Below are 16881 nucleotides of genomic sequence, written 5' to 3' on the forward strand. Positions count from 1 at the left end.
GGGGGGGTGAGAGGATCACCAGAGACAGAGTGAGGAACAGAATAGGCAGATTGATCGAAATGCACTGCCGAGAGGAGCAGCGGGTGAGACAGGAGAGATCTGCTCGCCATATAGGTTTCTCCCTTGCTGGCTGGGAATCGAACTCTTGCTGCAGAGGTTTCAGATTGCTTCATAGTGCGGTGCTTAATCCCTTGCGCCACCAGGGAGGCCCGATTATATTATATTTTGAGGATGGGAGCAGGTTTATGAGGCATGAGAAATTAAACAATAAAATAGAAATTGTTTTGTTCTTATTCAGAGTATATCCTTAGTAATCTTTTTGAAAGAATTAATGTATAAATTATTTTAAAGAGAACCTACAGTCCAGAAATCTTTGATATTACTGTTACTGACTTAAGTTCTTGAAATACTACTCTCTAATAATGTAATAAACCTTTTTGAACCAGGCAATCTGTGGTAATTAGATTATTATTCAGCACCTCTTACTCTGCCTCTTACACTGCCTTAAAACTAATCTTAGTTTTAGTTTACCTAGTTACTCTGAATAAAGCTGTGGTAATAAGGGCTGTTAGAGGTATCCTTTAGAAATAGCAGTAAGAAATGATATTTAGCTTCAAAAAATTATGTTCTTATTAAGAAAAGATAGGTTTATACTGTATGTTATAAAGTTATAGACCTAGATCCTAAAATTGGGAAAATTCCTCCTCAGATAGCTAAAATACAGATTGCTATTCAATTGTTTATATTTTCTTAAATAGGCATAATAGTTGGAACACTTTCTTAAAAAACTATCACTTTATTTCTTATGCTTTAATTATATGAAAATGTGCTTTTTTAAAAAGATTTATTTATTCATGCATACAAGAACTGGGGTACAGGTCAGATGTGCGGGAGGATGAGAAGAATCACCAGAGACAGAGCAGGGAACAAAACAGGAAGACTGACCAAAACACACTGCTGAGGGGAGTAGCAGGGGCCAGATAGGAGAGGTCCGCTGCGCCATGTGGGATTCTTGCCAGCTAGCCAGGATCGAACCTGCGTTGCAGAGGCTGTGGACAGCTTCACAGTGCTGCGCTCAACCGCTTACGCCACAGGGGAGGCCCTGAAAATGTGCTTTTAAATCTATAAAAATTTATATACCCAGAGTTTCAATTTTTTTTTTATTGCAAACACCAGATGTTTTAACTAGCATAGGCATATATATATATATATATATATATATATATATATATATGGGGTAGCCTAAAGAATCAGTGGAAAACTAAAGACCTAACAGATACCTACATTTTTAGGCCAAAGAAATTATTTTTCTGTAAATTATAACTTTTCTGGGTTATATAATTAATTATAATTATAGACTCAGTTTTCTTGAGTCTATGCTTAAGAGCATGTTGCATAGTTTTTGGTATGTTATAATTGCGTAGACAATCAACATGTTTTACTATTGCAAAAGTATCTAGTGATAAGGACAGTCTTTATAACAACACCTTTAATCACATCTAAGAAAATTAGAATTAATTCATTATTATCTGGTATACTCAAAATTTAAATTCACCCAATTTCCTAAACGTTATTTGTAGTTCATTCACACATTTGTTTTTGTCTCTTTATAGTGTTTGCATTTAGAGTGATCCTCTTGCCTTTGTTTATGATGGCATTGCCCTTTTTGAAGCTACAGTTGTCTTAGAATGTTTCACATTCTGGATTTGTGTATTTCTTCATACTTAGATTTAGGTTGTACACTTTTAGCAAGAAAATTACATGCTTCCTACTGTATCTCATCAGGACATAGATGATGTCAGGTTTTCTTAGTACTGGTACAGTTGTGTTTGATTACATGGTTAAGAGGTGAATACCAAATTTGTCCACTATTAAGTTACATTTCCTCCTTGTAATTGACTTGTGGGTGACACTCTGAAATTTTGTGACTATCCTTTTTCCAGAAACCCAATCGTCTGAGCATTTACCAATATTGAATTATTATAATTTTTAATTAAAAGTTTGTAAAAAATTTAGCTTCCAAACAGGCATTTCTGAAAAGGTGTTAAAGAGGTGATGAAAATAGTTGCTTTAATTTCTTTACTTTTTGCTGTTTTGATGGAAGGCCATTGGTTTGCATTTGACAGAGACAGCTTTGCTTTAATCTTCATATCACCTGACATGATTTATTATCTTTTACCCTTTACAAAAAGGGCCTTTTTTCCTTTAGAAGGAACTTGTTGTTTGTCTTAAAACATTGATGAAGGGTAGCAAGGTCCAGTGCCAACTATTCAATAGAAATATAGTGCAAGCCACATACACAATTTAAAATTTTCTAGGTACCACATTAGAAAAATGAAGCAGGTAGAATTAATTTTTATCTATACTTTATTTACACAGATATATCCAAAACAACAATATACAAATTATTAATGGGATGTTTTATGTTCTGTTTGCTAAGATGTCTTCTCACCGGGCATGTATTTTATACTTAGTGCAGATCTTAATTTAGTCATATTTGGAATTCTCAGTGGAGTTAATGTTGCTAAGTTGCTCCTGCATGGGCTTGTGCAAAGGTAGTCATTGTGATCTTGGGCACAGAGAAGCCAGACTTTCTTGGTTCAAGTCTTGTCTTTTTCATAGCTAACTTCATGACTTTGTACAAGTTATTTATTCTCTTTGTGGCTCAATTTTCTCACTGTAAATTGGGCATAATGATCCTATCACCAGGGTTGGAGGATTGGAAGAATTAATACAGATGAAGCACTGGAACCATACCTGGAACTTAGAAACTGTTTAGCAATAATTAACTATAACTTTAGGTCCTTTAATTTCTGTTTTGTCTTAGAAGTGTCCTTATAAGGGGCCTCCCTGGTGGCGTGGGGGTAAGTTTTAGTGCTATCACGCTATCATTGCTGGGGCCTGGGAGCTAGCCCTCAGGTGGCAGGCACAGCAGACCTCTCCTGTCTCACCTCCTGCTCCCCTTAGCAGTGTATTTCAGTACATCTGCCTGTTCTGCTCCCCCCTCTGTCTCTAGTGAATCCTCTCACCCCCACCACATACTTCTCGTGTGCACCCCAGTTCTATGCATAAATAAATAAGTAGATAAATATTTTTTATAGAAAGTACTCTTATAGGAAGTATACCATGTTAGGAAAACTAGAATTAAGTATGTTTGATATCTTGCCCTCATTCTCTTGCTTTATCCCTTCTATGGTAATGTTATAAACCAGCAAGATGAACTAGATTTCCAGGACAATTTGATTTCAAGGGTCCTCTCCTCTTGGTACTATCATGAAATGGATGAGAAAACCCAGTGACTCTGACAATGGCAATGGGTTAATGAAAGATTGTCATTATGATTTAAAAAAAAAAAAAACACGCAGAAGATTGAGAGCTACAGTAGACTAGGTTCTCTTTGTAAAACCCACAAATACCTCTCTCTCACAAAAGTCTATATAATTATAACAGTAAGATAAAATATTAGCATACAAAATAAAGGGCACTTGAAATTAATGAATGTAGTTTATCTACTTCAGTTATTTAAACTTTCAAATTAGTTAACTACCCATTTTTATATTAAAACAAAATAGCTGTAGATGATTTAAGTACTTAATGAAGTTTTGCAAAGCAAAGAATCTATTTAAAAATAAGTTGGAAGGGGTATCCCTGGTGGCGCAAGGGATTAGGTCTCAACACTGTGAAGCTATAGGCAGCCTCTGCAGCATGTGTTTGCAGCATGAGTTTGATCCCCAGCCACGCAGCTAATCCACATGGCACAGCAGACCTCTCCTGTCTTGCCCACTGCTCCCCTCAGCAGTGTATTTTAGTCAGTCTGCCTGTTCTGCTCCCCACTCTGTCTCTCAGCCCCCAAACCTCTAGCCTTCACCCCAGCTCTAGTATGTATAAATAAATAAGTTGGCATTTTACTGTGATAAGGCATCTTATACTCAGAATACCAGTAAAGTACTATTATTGGTCATAGTAGAAAAGTACACCACTTAATTATCAAAGATTAGTTAGTTGAAATCTTTATGTGCCTTTTCTGAATTAATGAACATTTCCTAAAGATATTTCTAAAATGGTGGTAAATGAATTACATGTAAAACAGTGTCAGTCCTAAGTCAGATCTTTTGATTGTGCCTTTTGGTTAATTCTGACATTATGTTATCATTGAGCCCATATTTTCATTAGGATACTATGCAAAAGTGCAAATGGAAAATACTCCTGTTTTAAAAGTTCTGAAATACTTTGCATCACGTATTTGGTGAAATGTGTTATACCTAGTTGCTTATCAAGTTGTTTACATGAAGGTTAACATGAAAATTCTAACCTTTTTTCATATAGCAGAATTAAAAGTGACCAGTTCACATTTTTCCTCTATTTAGAGCTGAATTATAAATAATTGCTAATCTTGTTGACTGATGCAATTGTTAACATACTTTTCCTAAGAATTGTTCTAGAAAATTTCCAGGTAGCTATTCAGAACATTTGTAGTATTGCTGCAGGTTATTAGATTATACCAAGTCTTCTTGCAGATCATATAGGAATTACAATAAAATACTAGTTTTAATTGTTTATGTCACTTTAAACATTTTTACAATGGACAGATTACCACTTCTCTGATTATACAATTTTTGAGATTGAGGCTGATCTTAGAAAAAATAGTGGAGATTTGATGTAATGCAAAGTGACTAAGAATCTCTAACACTTAATTTTATCTTAACCCAACTACCTTTCCTACTTGAAGATCCCCAAAGGATACAGACAAGTAAAACACAAAACAAACCAAGACTACATGGCAAACCAAGGCTACATGGTCATTGTAATAATCTAATTGATTAGATTTTAATAGTCTCTTGTAGTCTGCCCTTCTAGGGAAGATAGACCTTACAAACACAGAGAAGTTCAAATGCTTTGAAGAGCATCTAAGAGTAGTTGTCAGAGAAGACCTCTGTTGGAAGAGTGACAGTAGGTTGAAATATGAAAGATAATAAGAAGGTAGCCCTGTAACAGAAAATGGGTGCAGAGCGAGTGTCCAGGCAGAGGGAGCAACAAATGCAAAGACTTCAAAATGGTCAAAATTTGACAAAGGAGCAAAGACTATGCATTGGAGCAAAGAAAGTTTGTTCAATAAATGGTGCTGGGAAAACTGGGTCGCTACATGCAAAAGAATGAAGCTTGACCACCACCTCACACCATACACAAAAATCAACTCAAAATGGATTAAAGAACTAGACATAAGACCTGAAACCATAAAATATATAGAAGGAAATATAGGCGAAACACTACGTGATTTGCACATCAAAGACATCTTTACAGACACATCACCCAAAGCAGTGATAGTGAAGGCAAAGATAAACAGCTGGGACTATATCAAATTAAAGAGCTTTTGCACAGCAAAAGAGACAATAACAAAAACAAAGAGAAACCCCACCAACTGGGAGAACATTTTTGCACCCAACACTAATGATAAAGGACTGATCACAAAAATCTGCAAAGAGCTGATGAGACTCAACAACAACAAAGAAAATAATCCAGTCAAAAAATGGGCAGAAGAGCTTAAAAGAAACTTCTCTGAAGAGGAAATGCAAATGGCCAACAGGCATATGAAAAAATGTTCAACATCACTTGTCATCAGGGAAATGCAAATCAAAACTACCATGAGATACCATCTTACACCAGTGAGAATGGCACATATTAAAAAAACTAGCAACAACAAATGTTGGCGAGGGTGTGGAGAAAAAGGAACTCTTCTGCACTGTTGGTGGGAGTGCAAACTGGTCCAACCACTGTGGAAAGCTGTGTGGAGATTTCTGGACCTACTAAACATAGAGCTTCCATATGACCCAGCAATTCCACTCCTAGGTATTTACCCAAAGGACACAGAAACATCAATTCCAAAGAACACCTGCACCCCTATGTTTATAGCAGCACTGTTTACAATAGTTAAGCTTTGGAAACAACCCAAATGCCCAAAAATAGATGACTGGATCAAGAAGATGTGGTACATATATACCATGGAATATTACTCAGCATTCAAAAAAGATAAACACATGCAATTTGCTGCAACATGGATGGCGCTGGAAGGGATCATGCTCAGCGAAATAAGCCAAAAAGAAAAAGAAAAATACCGGATGGTCTCACTCATAGCAGGAATCTAGAAAACTTAAATAATGGACCAGGAAAATGAATAACTATAAGAAAGTGAAAATCAAAATCAACAAAAAACTATGAACCAGAGACACTTTTAGGGGGCGGGGGCGGGAGGGGAGGGATTGGGGTCAGAATGGGGGGCTGCAATTGTATGGGGAATATAACAATAAAATTTATAAAAAAAAAAACAAAAAAAAAACAAAATGGTCAAAATCATGGCTTGTTCAAGAAACTGAATATGGAGACCAGAACTTACTGAGAAGTGAGTGTGAAGTAAGATAAGGTTGGAGAGAGGCAGGAACCAGAGACTGTACCAGTTTTTGAAGGCCATGCTAATGATTTTATTTTAGTTATAATGGGGAATGTTTGAAAGATTATGCAGAGAAGAAAAATGGACAAATTTGAGTTTTAAAATCTTGTAATATTATTTTACACTTGGCAAAAATGTAATTAAAAGTAAAAATTAAGGTCATTGTTATTTAATACTAGCAATTTCTAAAATGTGATTGGTGAAGACTAAGCTGCTAGATGTTAGCAATTTTCAGAGAAATATTATAGGCATTTGAAACTATGATTAGTTACTATTTATTAGGGATCTATTATCTGTCCAAGCAATGGGTATGTGCTTTACACAAACTCATCTTCGCAGAAATATCTTTGAAAGGAAGACCATTTTTTTACTATTTTATGGGGACAAAATTTTAGATATAGAAATGAGGGAACATAGTGGCATAACTGTTACAGGGCAGGGAGGGGGCACCCCAGAACGCCCAAACCTGCCTGTTCTAAATAGGTTCTGCCATCTGCCACATTAAGACAAAACATATAAGAACTTTAATGAAAAGGAACTTTAATACAATTAGTGAACAATACAGAAAAGACAAAGAATATAGTTTCTCAATCAAACACCCAAAGTTACCCATCTCCTCATGGGTAAAAATCCAGCCAAACAGAATTGGCCCAAAGCAAGGCCGCAAAACCTGCCCCAAGTCTAAAGTACCTTCCTGTGGGGACCCATAGAAAAGGGCCAGAAACAGCCAGACAAGTCTGGGAGAAAAAGAGTAAAATCAAAATCAAGATAAAAGCCATTGTTAACCTCACCGTGGATCTCTCACCCACATTTGTTTCACCCAGTCCAGGACCAAGAAGCAAGCACAGTTTCTTCACATGTCTTTTTGCTCCATGTGCCTCCTTCAGGTTACCTTCTTGCTCTCCATCCTGCTTCCTTTCTTCTCCAGTTTGCCTCCAGCTCCTTCTCCTCCCTGCTCAGCTCCACCCTCCCTTGGGTGGGGCAGGTAACCTGGAACCTCCCCTTTTTTGGGGTACCCCCTGTTACATAACTAGGATTCAAAGCCATGTGTGCGTGACTTCACTTTCTCCAAGTTTTTTTTCACATTATGGCTGTTTTTGACAGGGTAGAAGGCTGAACATTGAAGAAAAGACAAGCACTCTTACTATAATAAATATTTATTGGATAAATGAATTCAGATAGCCTTCATTCAGGGGAAATGGTTGGGAAGATAGAGGCTATACATTCAAACCAGTTGAACTTCCCTATTAGGACATTATGATCCTGAAAAATAATTTCAGAATCAATTGTGATAAGGAGTTGAAATTCATTTTTTATGGTATGCTTGTGTACCATAAAGTTTTTCAAAGTGTATGTATATATGAGTGTATATGTATTTGTAGATAGGACAATGAAAATCACCTATATAACAACTAGCCCACTTATCTTACTTGTAAACCCCACAAAAGGAGTTATGAAAGGTTATAGATTCAGTCTTTGGAAGAATTGCCTGTGCAGGGCGTAAACAAACTGGGTACAATAAAATTTAGAATTATTCACCATACAAGGTATGCAGTGAGTGACAAGATTTGTTGATATTTAGGGGCTTAAAACTGATATAAGTTCCCTGTTGATATATTCCTTTCATAAGATGGAATTCTATCAGAAAGTGTGAAATAACAGAAAGTGTGAAATAGTCTATCGCAAAGTGAGGAATAGTCTATCAAGAAGTGAGAGTTATTCTATTAAGAAGTGAGAAATTTGCAGAGACCTGGGAATATAGAAGAGATCAGACAGGATCATTAAGCGTAATTCAGAATAATTTGTACAGTAACTCTGGTCACAGTAAACTAAAATTAAGCAAACTTAAGTAGGTGGGAAATCAGGACCCTGGTGAGAAGTAAAGGACAATCTATGTAAAAGTAGCCCGAGTGAGTGAGTGATTACTACTGTGACAAAAGGAAAGTGGTAAAGAAAATGGTGATAGGTCTTTTAAAAATAATTTTCTGTTCCTAACAAAGGATTGTTTGCCACCAGCAATAATTTTAATAATTAAAGGAAAAAATGCACAAGTAGTTCATATTTTTGAAAATAAATAGTATAGGAATCCATGAACGTAGAAGGCTTCTCCTTGCACATTCTCCTTAAGCAGCTCAACTTCACTCCTCTCTCCAGAAAAACACCAGTGTTGATTTTTCTAGACTTTTTCCAGTAATTACATTTAAATATGAATATGTATATGTGTGTACATGTATATGTATATTTTAATATAAGCAGAGTCTGCTCTACATATTTTAAGAGGTGAATATTTTCTATTTATATGTACTTTGATAATCTTTCAAGCTCAGAATATGAGTATACCACAGAGTTCCTATTATCCCCATCCTGTGGAGTCTCTCTCTCTCTCTCTCTCTCTCTATATATATATATATATACACACACACACACACACATATATATGTATGTATGTGTATATATACTTATACAGACATATATGTAACTCATGTAGATGAAAATAACTATTTATGATTAAGTGAACAAAACTATTTTTTTACATAAGATATTCAGATAACACCAAATGTTGAGAGAAGTTGTTAAAATAGACTGAAACCTTGCTGCCCTGAGATTATCCCCATTTTGGTGGCTAGTTTTTAGTATTTATTCCTTCAGGTGTTCGTGCATGTGTAAACATACACTCACATCTACCATATGTATAATATTTATAAATGAATGATACACACAAACTGATTATAGTATGAAATTATTTTATATGTGCCTGGGATTTTTGTCCTCCTTGACCCACCCATTCTTTCTTCATTCTTTTCCTCACAATAACTTACACTAACAAGCTAGTATACTCTTTCCTACCATTCTCAATGCTAAGTGCAATAATATGCATAGAAATTATATAAATTAGAGTTGTCTGCATTGTCCAGTTTTCACAGAACTCATTCCATATCACATGAAATGCAACTCACTCATATTTTACTGGCTAAATATTTTTGAGGCAAGGATCAGTAAAATACAGTGAATGGATCACATCCATTCTGCTGCCTGTTCTTGTAAATAAAGTTTTGTTGAAACCCAGTCTTACCCATTTTTCTATTGAGTAGTGTAAACTTCTAAATTATTTGTTATTTGTGATATAATTCCCCCTAATCTTGTCTTTGCTTTTTAATGATATTTTGATGTAGTTATTATTATTACTTTTTAAAGATTTATTTTTATACAAGAACCAGGGTACAGGCCAGATGCTTGGGAGGGTGAGAGGATTCACTTGAGACAGAGCAGGGAACAGAAGAGGCAGACTGACGAAATACACTGCTGAGGGGAGCAGCGGGCATGACAGGAGAGGTCTGCCACACCATGTGGGACCCTCACCGGCCAGCCATGATCGAACCGGCGCTGCAGAAGCTGCGGGCAGCTTCCCAGAGCAGCGCTCAACTGCCTGCAACACCAGGGGAGGCCCCATGTTGTTATTTTTTTAATGTTTTGAGGTGTGTCTTTTCTAGTTCTGAGTGTGTGCACATGCGCTCTCGCTCGCTCTCTTTCTCTTTCTCTCTCTTTAAAAATAACTTTGTTTTATTATCAAAATTTGTGAAAATAGACAGGGTAGATGGTTCAAGAACAGTGCTCTGTTTTGAGTCCCAAATTTCTTTTTTTTGATGGGAGGTGGGAGCTGAGTGATGATGGCATCCAGGGACTGTTCTGCTACCAGGGTTCTTTCATCCAAAGATCCATGAAAGTAGAGGCTTATATATCTTAAATGTTTGTTGGTCTGTGCATCTCCTGATGTCATATGACTCATTTGTTGGAAGAAGTGGATTGTCATTAGGAAGAGGCATTGACTTGTCAGTGATTCAGAACATAAGGCATCAGGAGAAGGATGTGCTTTGGGTCTCTTGGTATGAAAATTGGTGTGTATGATGGGAATATCCCTTTGGAGCCAAAAGGAATGAAACCCTGTTTTTGGATGGTCTGGCTTCACTCTTTTTTTTTTTTAATATTTATTTATGCATACAAGAGCTGGGGTACAGGCCACAGAGGCAAGGGGTGGGGGTGAGAGTGAGGGGATTCACCAGAGACAGAGTGGGGAAAAGAACAGGCAGTTTGACCAAAGTACACTGCTGAGGGGAGCAGCGGGCGAGTCAGGAGAGGTCTGCTGTGCCATGTGGGTTGCTCCCTGGCTGGCTGGGGATCGAACTCCTGCTGCAGAGGCTGTGGATTGCTTCATAGTGTGGTACTTAACCCTTTGTGCCACCAGGGAGGCCCCTGACTTCACTCTTTATACTGTTTGTCTGTGTTGCTGTACTCAAATACCTGCTGATCAGAATGAGCAATCATGAGATTGTTGGTATTGGAGGTGATGGCCAGAGCAGTCACAGGGAGCTTGTGAACAGGCACTGTGCAGTGAAGCTTTAGAGGTTTCAGGATTTACACATAGATCCCTGCAGTGGTACCTGACGCAGTGAGGTGATTCCCATGTGGACTGACTGCCAAAAGATGCATGGACTCCACTATCCCTGACTGAGGCTGGAAAGTATACGGGTACTTGATGCTTCCTTGCAACAGTCAGATGATATGTAGAGAAACTAGATTTGATGCCATAAAGAGCTTTATTGAATCTTCAGAAAACAGAATCTGAAAGGAAGAGCAAAGAAACACTGGCATCTTGGAAACTGTTTGGAGGCTTGTGTTGTCATGTTCATAGTTCAGCAGATAGAAAACAGAGAAGCTGCAGAACAGGCTATCCAGTGACCACATGGGGAGATACAGTTCTAAATAATGTACTCAGGACCTTTGTCTTGAGGTGTAGTAAATGAGCTTCATCTTTAGCTAGTGGAAGTCTATCCCTATTCTTTCCTGTTGGAACTGTAGATCCCCACTTGCCAAAGTTCAAGTGATGGCAAAATGGAAGAAGAGAAGCTGCTTCCTTTTTGAACTGGAAGTAAGAAGTCGATGGGGATAAGTGATTGTTCAGAGAGCAGCATCATAATTCTTAATCTCCACATATTGGGAGGAATGACTAGGTGGGTGTCGGTGCCTCCAGATATGAATGCTGTTGGGCTGTGGGCCTCGGTCCTCACTGAGTGGGATGCTAGAAGGGCTTTGTGTCCACTGCCTCTTACTGCTGGAAATCACAAAGACCAGCTGAAAAAGGAATACTGTTCCCCGAGGCTGTACGCATCACAAAACTATCGTGATCAGACACAGCAATGGACTGCACATATTTAGTTGCCATGAGATGGTTCTTCACCAGCATCCTGGCTGGTGTTTTAGCCCCAGAACAGCACCTTTTATGCTTAGTCCATACTTACTGAGAGTGCTGTCAGACAAGAAGGCCTTGCCCCATATGATGCACTTCCACTTAGACATACCCATGTACTGCTTATCCACGAGCTGCTTTCCCTCCACCGCTGTTTCATATTTATTTAGAACCATTCTTTAATTGTTTAGCAAAGAAGTAGTGTCATCCTTAGGTTGATAATGTAAATAAATTATAATTAAATTAATGTGTAGATCTTTTTGAAAAACAAGGCCTGTTTCATTTATTGTACTAAGTTTCTCCGATTGTTCACACAAAGAAATTTGATTTCAAATTTACTTGTTCATGGGGTAGTTGATGAGACGGGGCAAACTTTTAGGTTGTAAAACTTTTTGGCTGAGAATATAGCAGATGTTTTCTTCAAATTACATTCTTCCCGTGTTCGAAGAATTGGCCAAAGGCTTGGAAAAATTAAGCTGATCTGTCTGTGCGCTTTACATCAAAATGATTTCTGGGTGAAGAGTCTATGTGGAAAATGAAACTACAAAAAATACTAACACATGAAAGGCTAGCTTTTTTTTATAACCATGAGATAAAGAAAACATTTTTAAATGTAGCAAATTGAATTTTATGTAGTCAAATTTATTTCCTTATAAAAATCAGTCAAAAGAGATAAAATAATATTTGTGAGACATTAAACCCAAAGATTGCTTTTAAATCAATAAGATGACTAATCCATTAAAAAATGTAGTGTGTATATATATTGAATTTATGAAAGAAATATAACTGATAAACATAGAAAAGGTACCTTAGAGTCATTTCAGTTTTCTACCTATGTTTTATAAAAAAGTTCACTTTGGATACAATAATTTTAAATATTTATAAATTTCACTGTAAGGCCAGAAAGAAAACCTTTATTAAATATTCATATCATCTAAGAAAGTGTTTTTTTTTTTTTAATCTTGGGAGGGTCTTTTTTCCTAATGTTCTGAATGAGTCAAGTTTTGTTTTTCTAGTAAAAGGTAAATTCCTTGTGAAATGACTATATATATATATCATACCCAAAGAACATAGAAGAAAGTTTTGCTTAACTTTGTTCTTTTTTTTATTATTATTTTTATAGGAGCCAGCATCCGAACATTCACTCCATTTTATTTTCTGGTGGAACCAGTGGATACACTCTCAGTTAGAGGCTTTTCTGTTATATTAAACTGTTCGGCGTATTCTGAGCCTTCTCCAAAAATTGAATGGAAAAAAGATGGAACTTTTTTAAATTTAGTGTCTGATGATCGACGCCAACTTCTCTCAGATGGATCTTTATTTATCAGCAACGTGGTACATTCCAAACACAATAAACCTGATGAAGGTTATTACCAGTGTGTGGCCACTGTTGAGAGTCTTGGAACTATTGTCAGCAGAACAGCCAAGCTCACAGTAGCAGGTAGGTTTTGTTAAATAATTTGTATTTTCAAATCTTGATGAAAGTGATGTTATCCTGCAGTTTTCAGCAATACACTCATTAAACAAGTGTCATTTGAGCATATACTGAGTGTTTGGGATTATGTTAGGACTTGCTTGGTGTACTCTAAGGAATAAACTATAGTACTTTCCCACTTTCTGATGATTTAGGTGACTTAAAGTTGCTATTACAAGTACTGAGCCAGGTCTATTTTTCTATTTAAACTGGAAATGACAGAAAATTGTATAGGAAAATTGAATCATATTGATCACTTTTATCCTGCCTAGTCTAGCCATTTAAAATGACTGTAAAAATTCCAGTGAGAATGGCACATATTAAAAAAACTAGCAACAACAAATATTGGCTAGATTGTGGAGAAAAAGGAACTCTCCTGCACTATTGGTGGGAGTGCAAACTGGTCCAACCACTATGGAGAGCTGTGTGGAGATTTCTTGACCTACTAGACATAGAGCTTCCATATGATCCAGCAATTCCACTCCTAGGTATTTACCCAAAGGACACAGAAACATCAACTCCAAAGAGCACCTGCACCCCTATGTTTATAGCAGCACTGTTTACAATAGCTAAGCTTTGGAAACAACCCAAATGCCCAAAAATAGATGACTGGATTAAGAAGATGTGGTGCATATACACCATGGAATATTACTCAGCATTCAAAAAAGATAAACACATGCAATTTGCAGCAAAATGAATGGTGCTGGAAGGGATCATGCTTAGCAAAATAAGCCAGAAAGAAAAAGAAAAATACCTGATGGTCTCACTCATAGCAGGAATCTAGAAAACTTAAATAAGGGACCAGGAAAATGAATAACTATAAGAAAGTGAAAATCAAAATCAACAAACAACTATGAACCAGAGACACTCTATAGGAAGTGGGGGGCGGGGAGGAGAGGGATTGGGGTCAAAATAAGGGGGTTGCAATTGTATGGGGAATATAAAAATAAAATTTATTATAAAATAAAATAAATAAATGAAAAAAAATAAAATGACTCTAAAAATTGAATTATAACTAAGAATTATGGTTCCTTTATGCTTTAACCAAGGGTATGATATTTGAGTTAATTATTTAAAAAATTTGTAGGAGATATATGTAAATATATGTGTGTGTGTGTGTGTGTGTGTGTGTGTATAAAGGTGTGAAAAGCAGAAATTTGTGAAGAGAATTATTTATTCCCTTTAGGGATTGGAGCATACTTACTTATAGAATGATGAAAGTATAAGAGATAATACAGATTCTTGAAGAGTAAGATACAGTCCCTGAATATGTCACCCATGTTTTTTAGTACACATGGGTGTTCCTCAGATTAGTATTTTTTTACCTGAGTACCAGATAAATTGTAGTTTTTGTTAAGGGTCATGTTATATTTATATAATCATATTATTTTAAGTAATGATATAATATTACATATGATTTTTATATTAATCTTTTATATTACATATATATATTAATGCTTTGAGAAACTTCCATACCACTTTCCATAGGCGTTGGACTAGTCTAAGGTAGACTAGTCTATAATAAAATAACATAACATAATATAATATAACATAATATAATATAAATATATAATATAATATAAATAATATAATCGTATTGTTTTTAAGTCCTGTATTTACATTCACAATGGTAAAATACTAACATGTGGAAACAGAATATGGAGACGGTAGTCTCTTATCCCATTTCTGTTGGTCTTTGCTGATGGCCTCCTCATTGCCTAGGATTCCTGTTCTTGCCTTTTCCTTTTCTTTGTTTTCTTCTGCTAGGTTTCCCCATCCTTCCCCTTTTTATTTGTATTTTTTTTTAATTGAGGTAACACTTTTACAACACTGTATGATATAGAGGTACAGGTTCACACCTCTGCAGATGTATGTTACTATACCACACTCACTGCCAAAGCACCCATAATATTCCACCATAGTCCATTTGGCCTTTGCTCTGTCTTGATCCTCATTCCCTCCACTTCCCTTCTCTTTGCCTCAGTTTTTCAGTCAGATTTCTAGGGTTTGTTTTGCTTTAGATTTAACTGTTCCTTTGTTTTGTTTTTTTTTAGAATCCATATGTGAAAGAAATCTGTTTGTCTTGCTCCTTCTGACTTAGTTGCTTAACATAAACCCCTCTAATTCCACCCTGTTGTTGCAAACGGAGACTTCCATCTTTTTTTAAATTGCTGAGTAGTATTTCGTTGTATATATGTGCCACATTTTCTTAATTCACTCATCTGTTGTTGGACATTTAATTTGTTTCTATAGTTTGGCTATTGTACACAGTGCTGCAGTGAACATAAGAGTGCAAATATTTTTAATTTTTACATTCTTTGGGTAGATACCTAGGAGTTTGCTGGCATATGGTAGATATATTTTTAATGTTTTGAGAAACTTTCATACTGCTTTCCATAGTCTACATACCCACCACTAGTGTACAGTAGCTCCTTTTTCTCTATACTCTGCCAACACGCCAACACTTCTGGTCTTCTTTTTTTGTGGGCCACTCTCGTGGTTTGAGGTGGTACCTCATTGTGGCTTTTGTTTGCATTTCCCTGATGCTGAGTGAAGATTAACATTTGTTCTTGTGCCCATTGGCTGGCTATGTTTTTTGAGGAAGTATCTCTAGCTCTTCTGCCCATTTTTTATTATGTTGTTTCTTTAGTTGAATTGTTTGAGTTCTTTGTACATCTTGGGTGCTAGCCCCTTATGGGATGTTTGATATACAAGTATTTACCCTCATTCAGAGGGTGTCTTTTTGTTTCAGTGATACTCATTTTGCTCTGCAGATGTTTTTTGTTTGGTGCAGTCCCATTTGCTTATTTTTGCTTTTGCTTTTCTTGCCATTACAGTGAATCCCCAAAGACACGTCTGAAGACAATATTGTAGAGTATTTTGACTGTTTCCTTCTATATGTTTTAAGGTTTCAGGTCTTCATCTAAGTCTTTAATGCATTTGATTTAAATATTATGTTTGATGTGAGATAATGGACTAATATTATTCTTTTACATATGACTGTCTAGTTTTCCCAAGTCCATTTGTTGAAGATACTTTCTCCAGTGTATATTCTTGACTCCTTTGGTCAGTTTTCTGCCTTGGTATGTCAGTTACTAGGTCCCTTTGCTCTCCCAATTCAGAAATTTTTTGAAATCTCTGTTGACTCCTCATATGTTGGTATGGGTTTATATTTTTAAAAATTACTGCTTTTCATGAGACTTCAGTAGGGACAGTATTTCAACTTAAAAAAAAAGAATTAGGCCTCCCTGGTGGCGCAGGCGGTTGAGTGCAGCACTGTGAAGCTGTCCACAGCCTCTGCAGCGTGGGTTCAATCCCGGCCAGCCAGGGAGAAACCCACATGGCGCAGCTGTCTTGCCCGCTGCTCCCCTCAGCAGTGTATATCGTCAGTCTTCCTGTTCTGTTCCCTGCTCTGTCTCTGGTGAATCCTCTCATCCTCCTACACAGCTGGCCTGTACCCTGGTTCTTGTATAAATAAATAAATCTTAAAAAAAAGAAAAAAAAAGAATTAACTCTTGGCTTTATTTTATTTTATTTTATTAAATATTTATTTAGTTATTTATACAAGTACTGGGTACAGTCAGAAGCGCGGGAGGGTGAGAGAACTCACCAGAGCCAGAGCGGGGAGTAGAGCAGGCAGAAGGACCGAAGTACACTGCTGAGGGGAGCAGCAGGCGGCAGGAGAGGTCTATGCGCCACGTGGGACCCTCCTCCGGT

The 16881-nt window shown here is 36.7% G+C and overlaps 1 protein-coding gene across 1 annotated transcript in view; it reads left to right on the top strand.

Annotated features, from left to right (window-relative positions):
- The window catches only part of NEO1 (neogenin 1), a gene marked incomplete at both ends in the record, with an annotated part of 179080 nt that overhangs the window by 47183 nt on the left and 115016 nt on the right, over positions 1-16881 (top strand). The window contains one exon of the mRNA XM_084240180.1: positions 12814-13131. Coding sequence (XP_084096306.1) covers positions 12814-13131 — 318 coding nt within the window. The remainder of the gene's footprint in view (positions 1-12813; positions 13132-16881) is intronic.

The sequence above is a fragment of the Talpa europaea genome (assembly GCF_964194135.1).
Source record: "Talpa europaea genome assembly, chromosome: 8".
Taxonomy (NCBI): domain Eukaryota; kingdom Metazoa; phylum Chordata; class Mammalia; order Eulipotyphla; family Talpidae; genus Talpa; species Talpa europaea.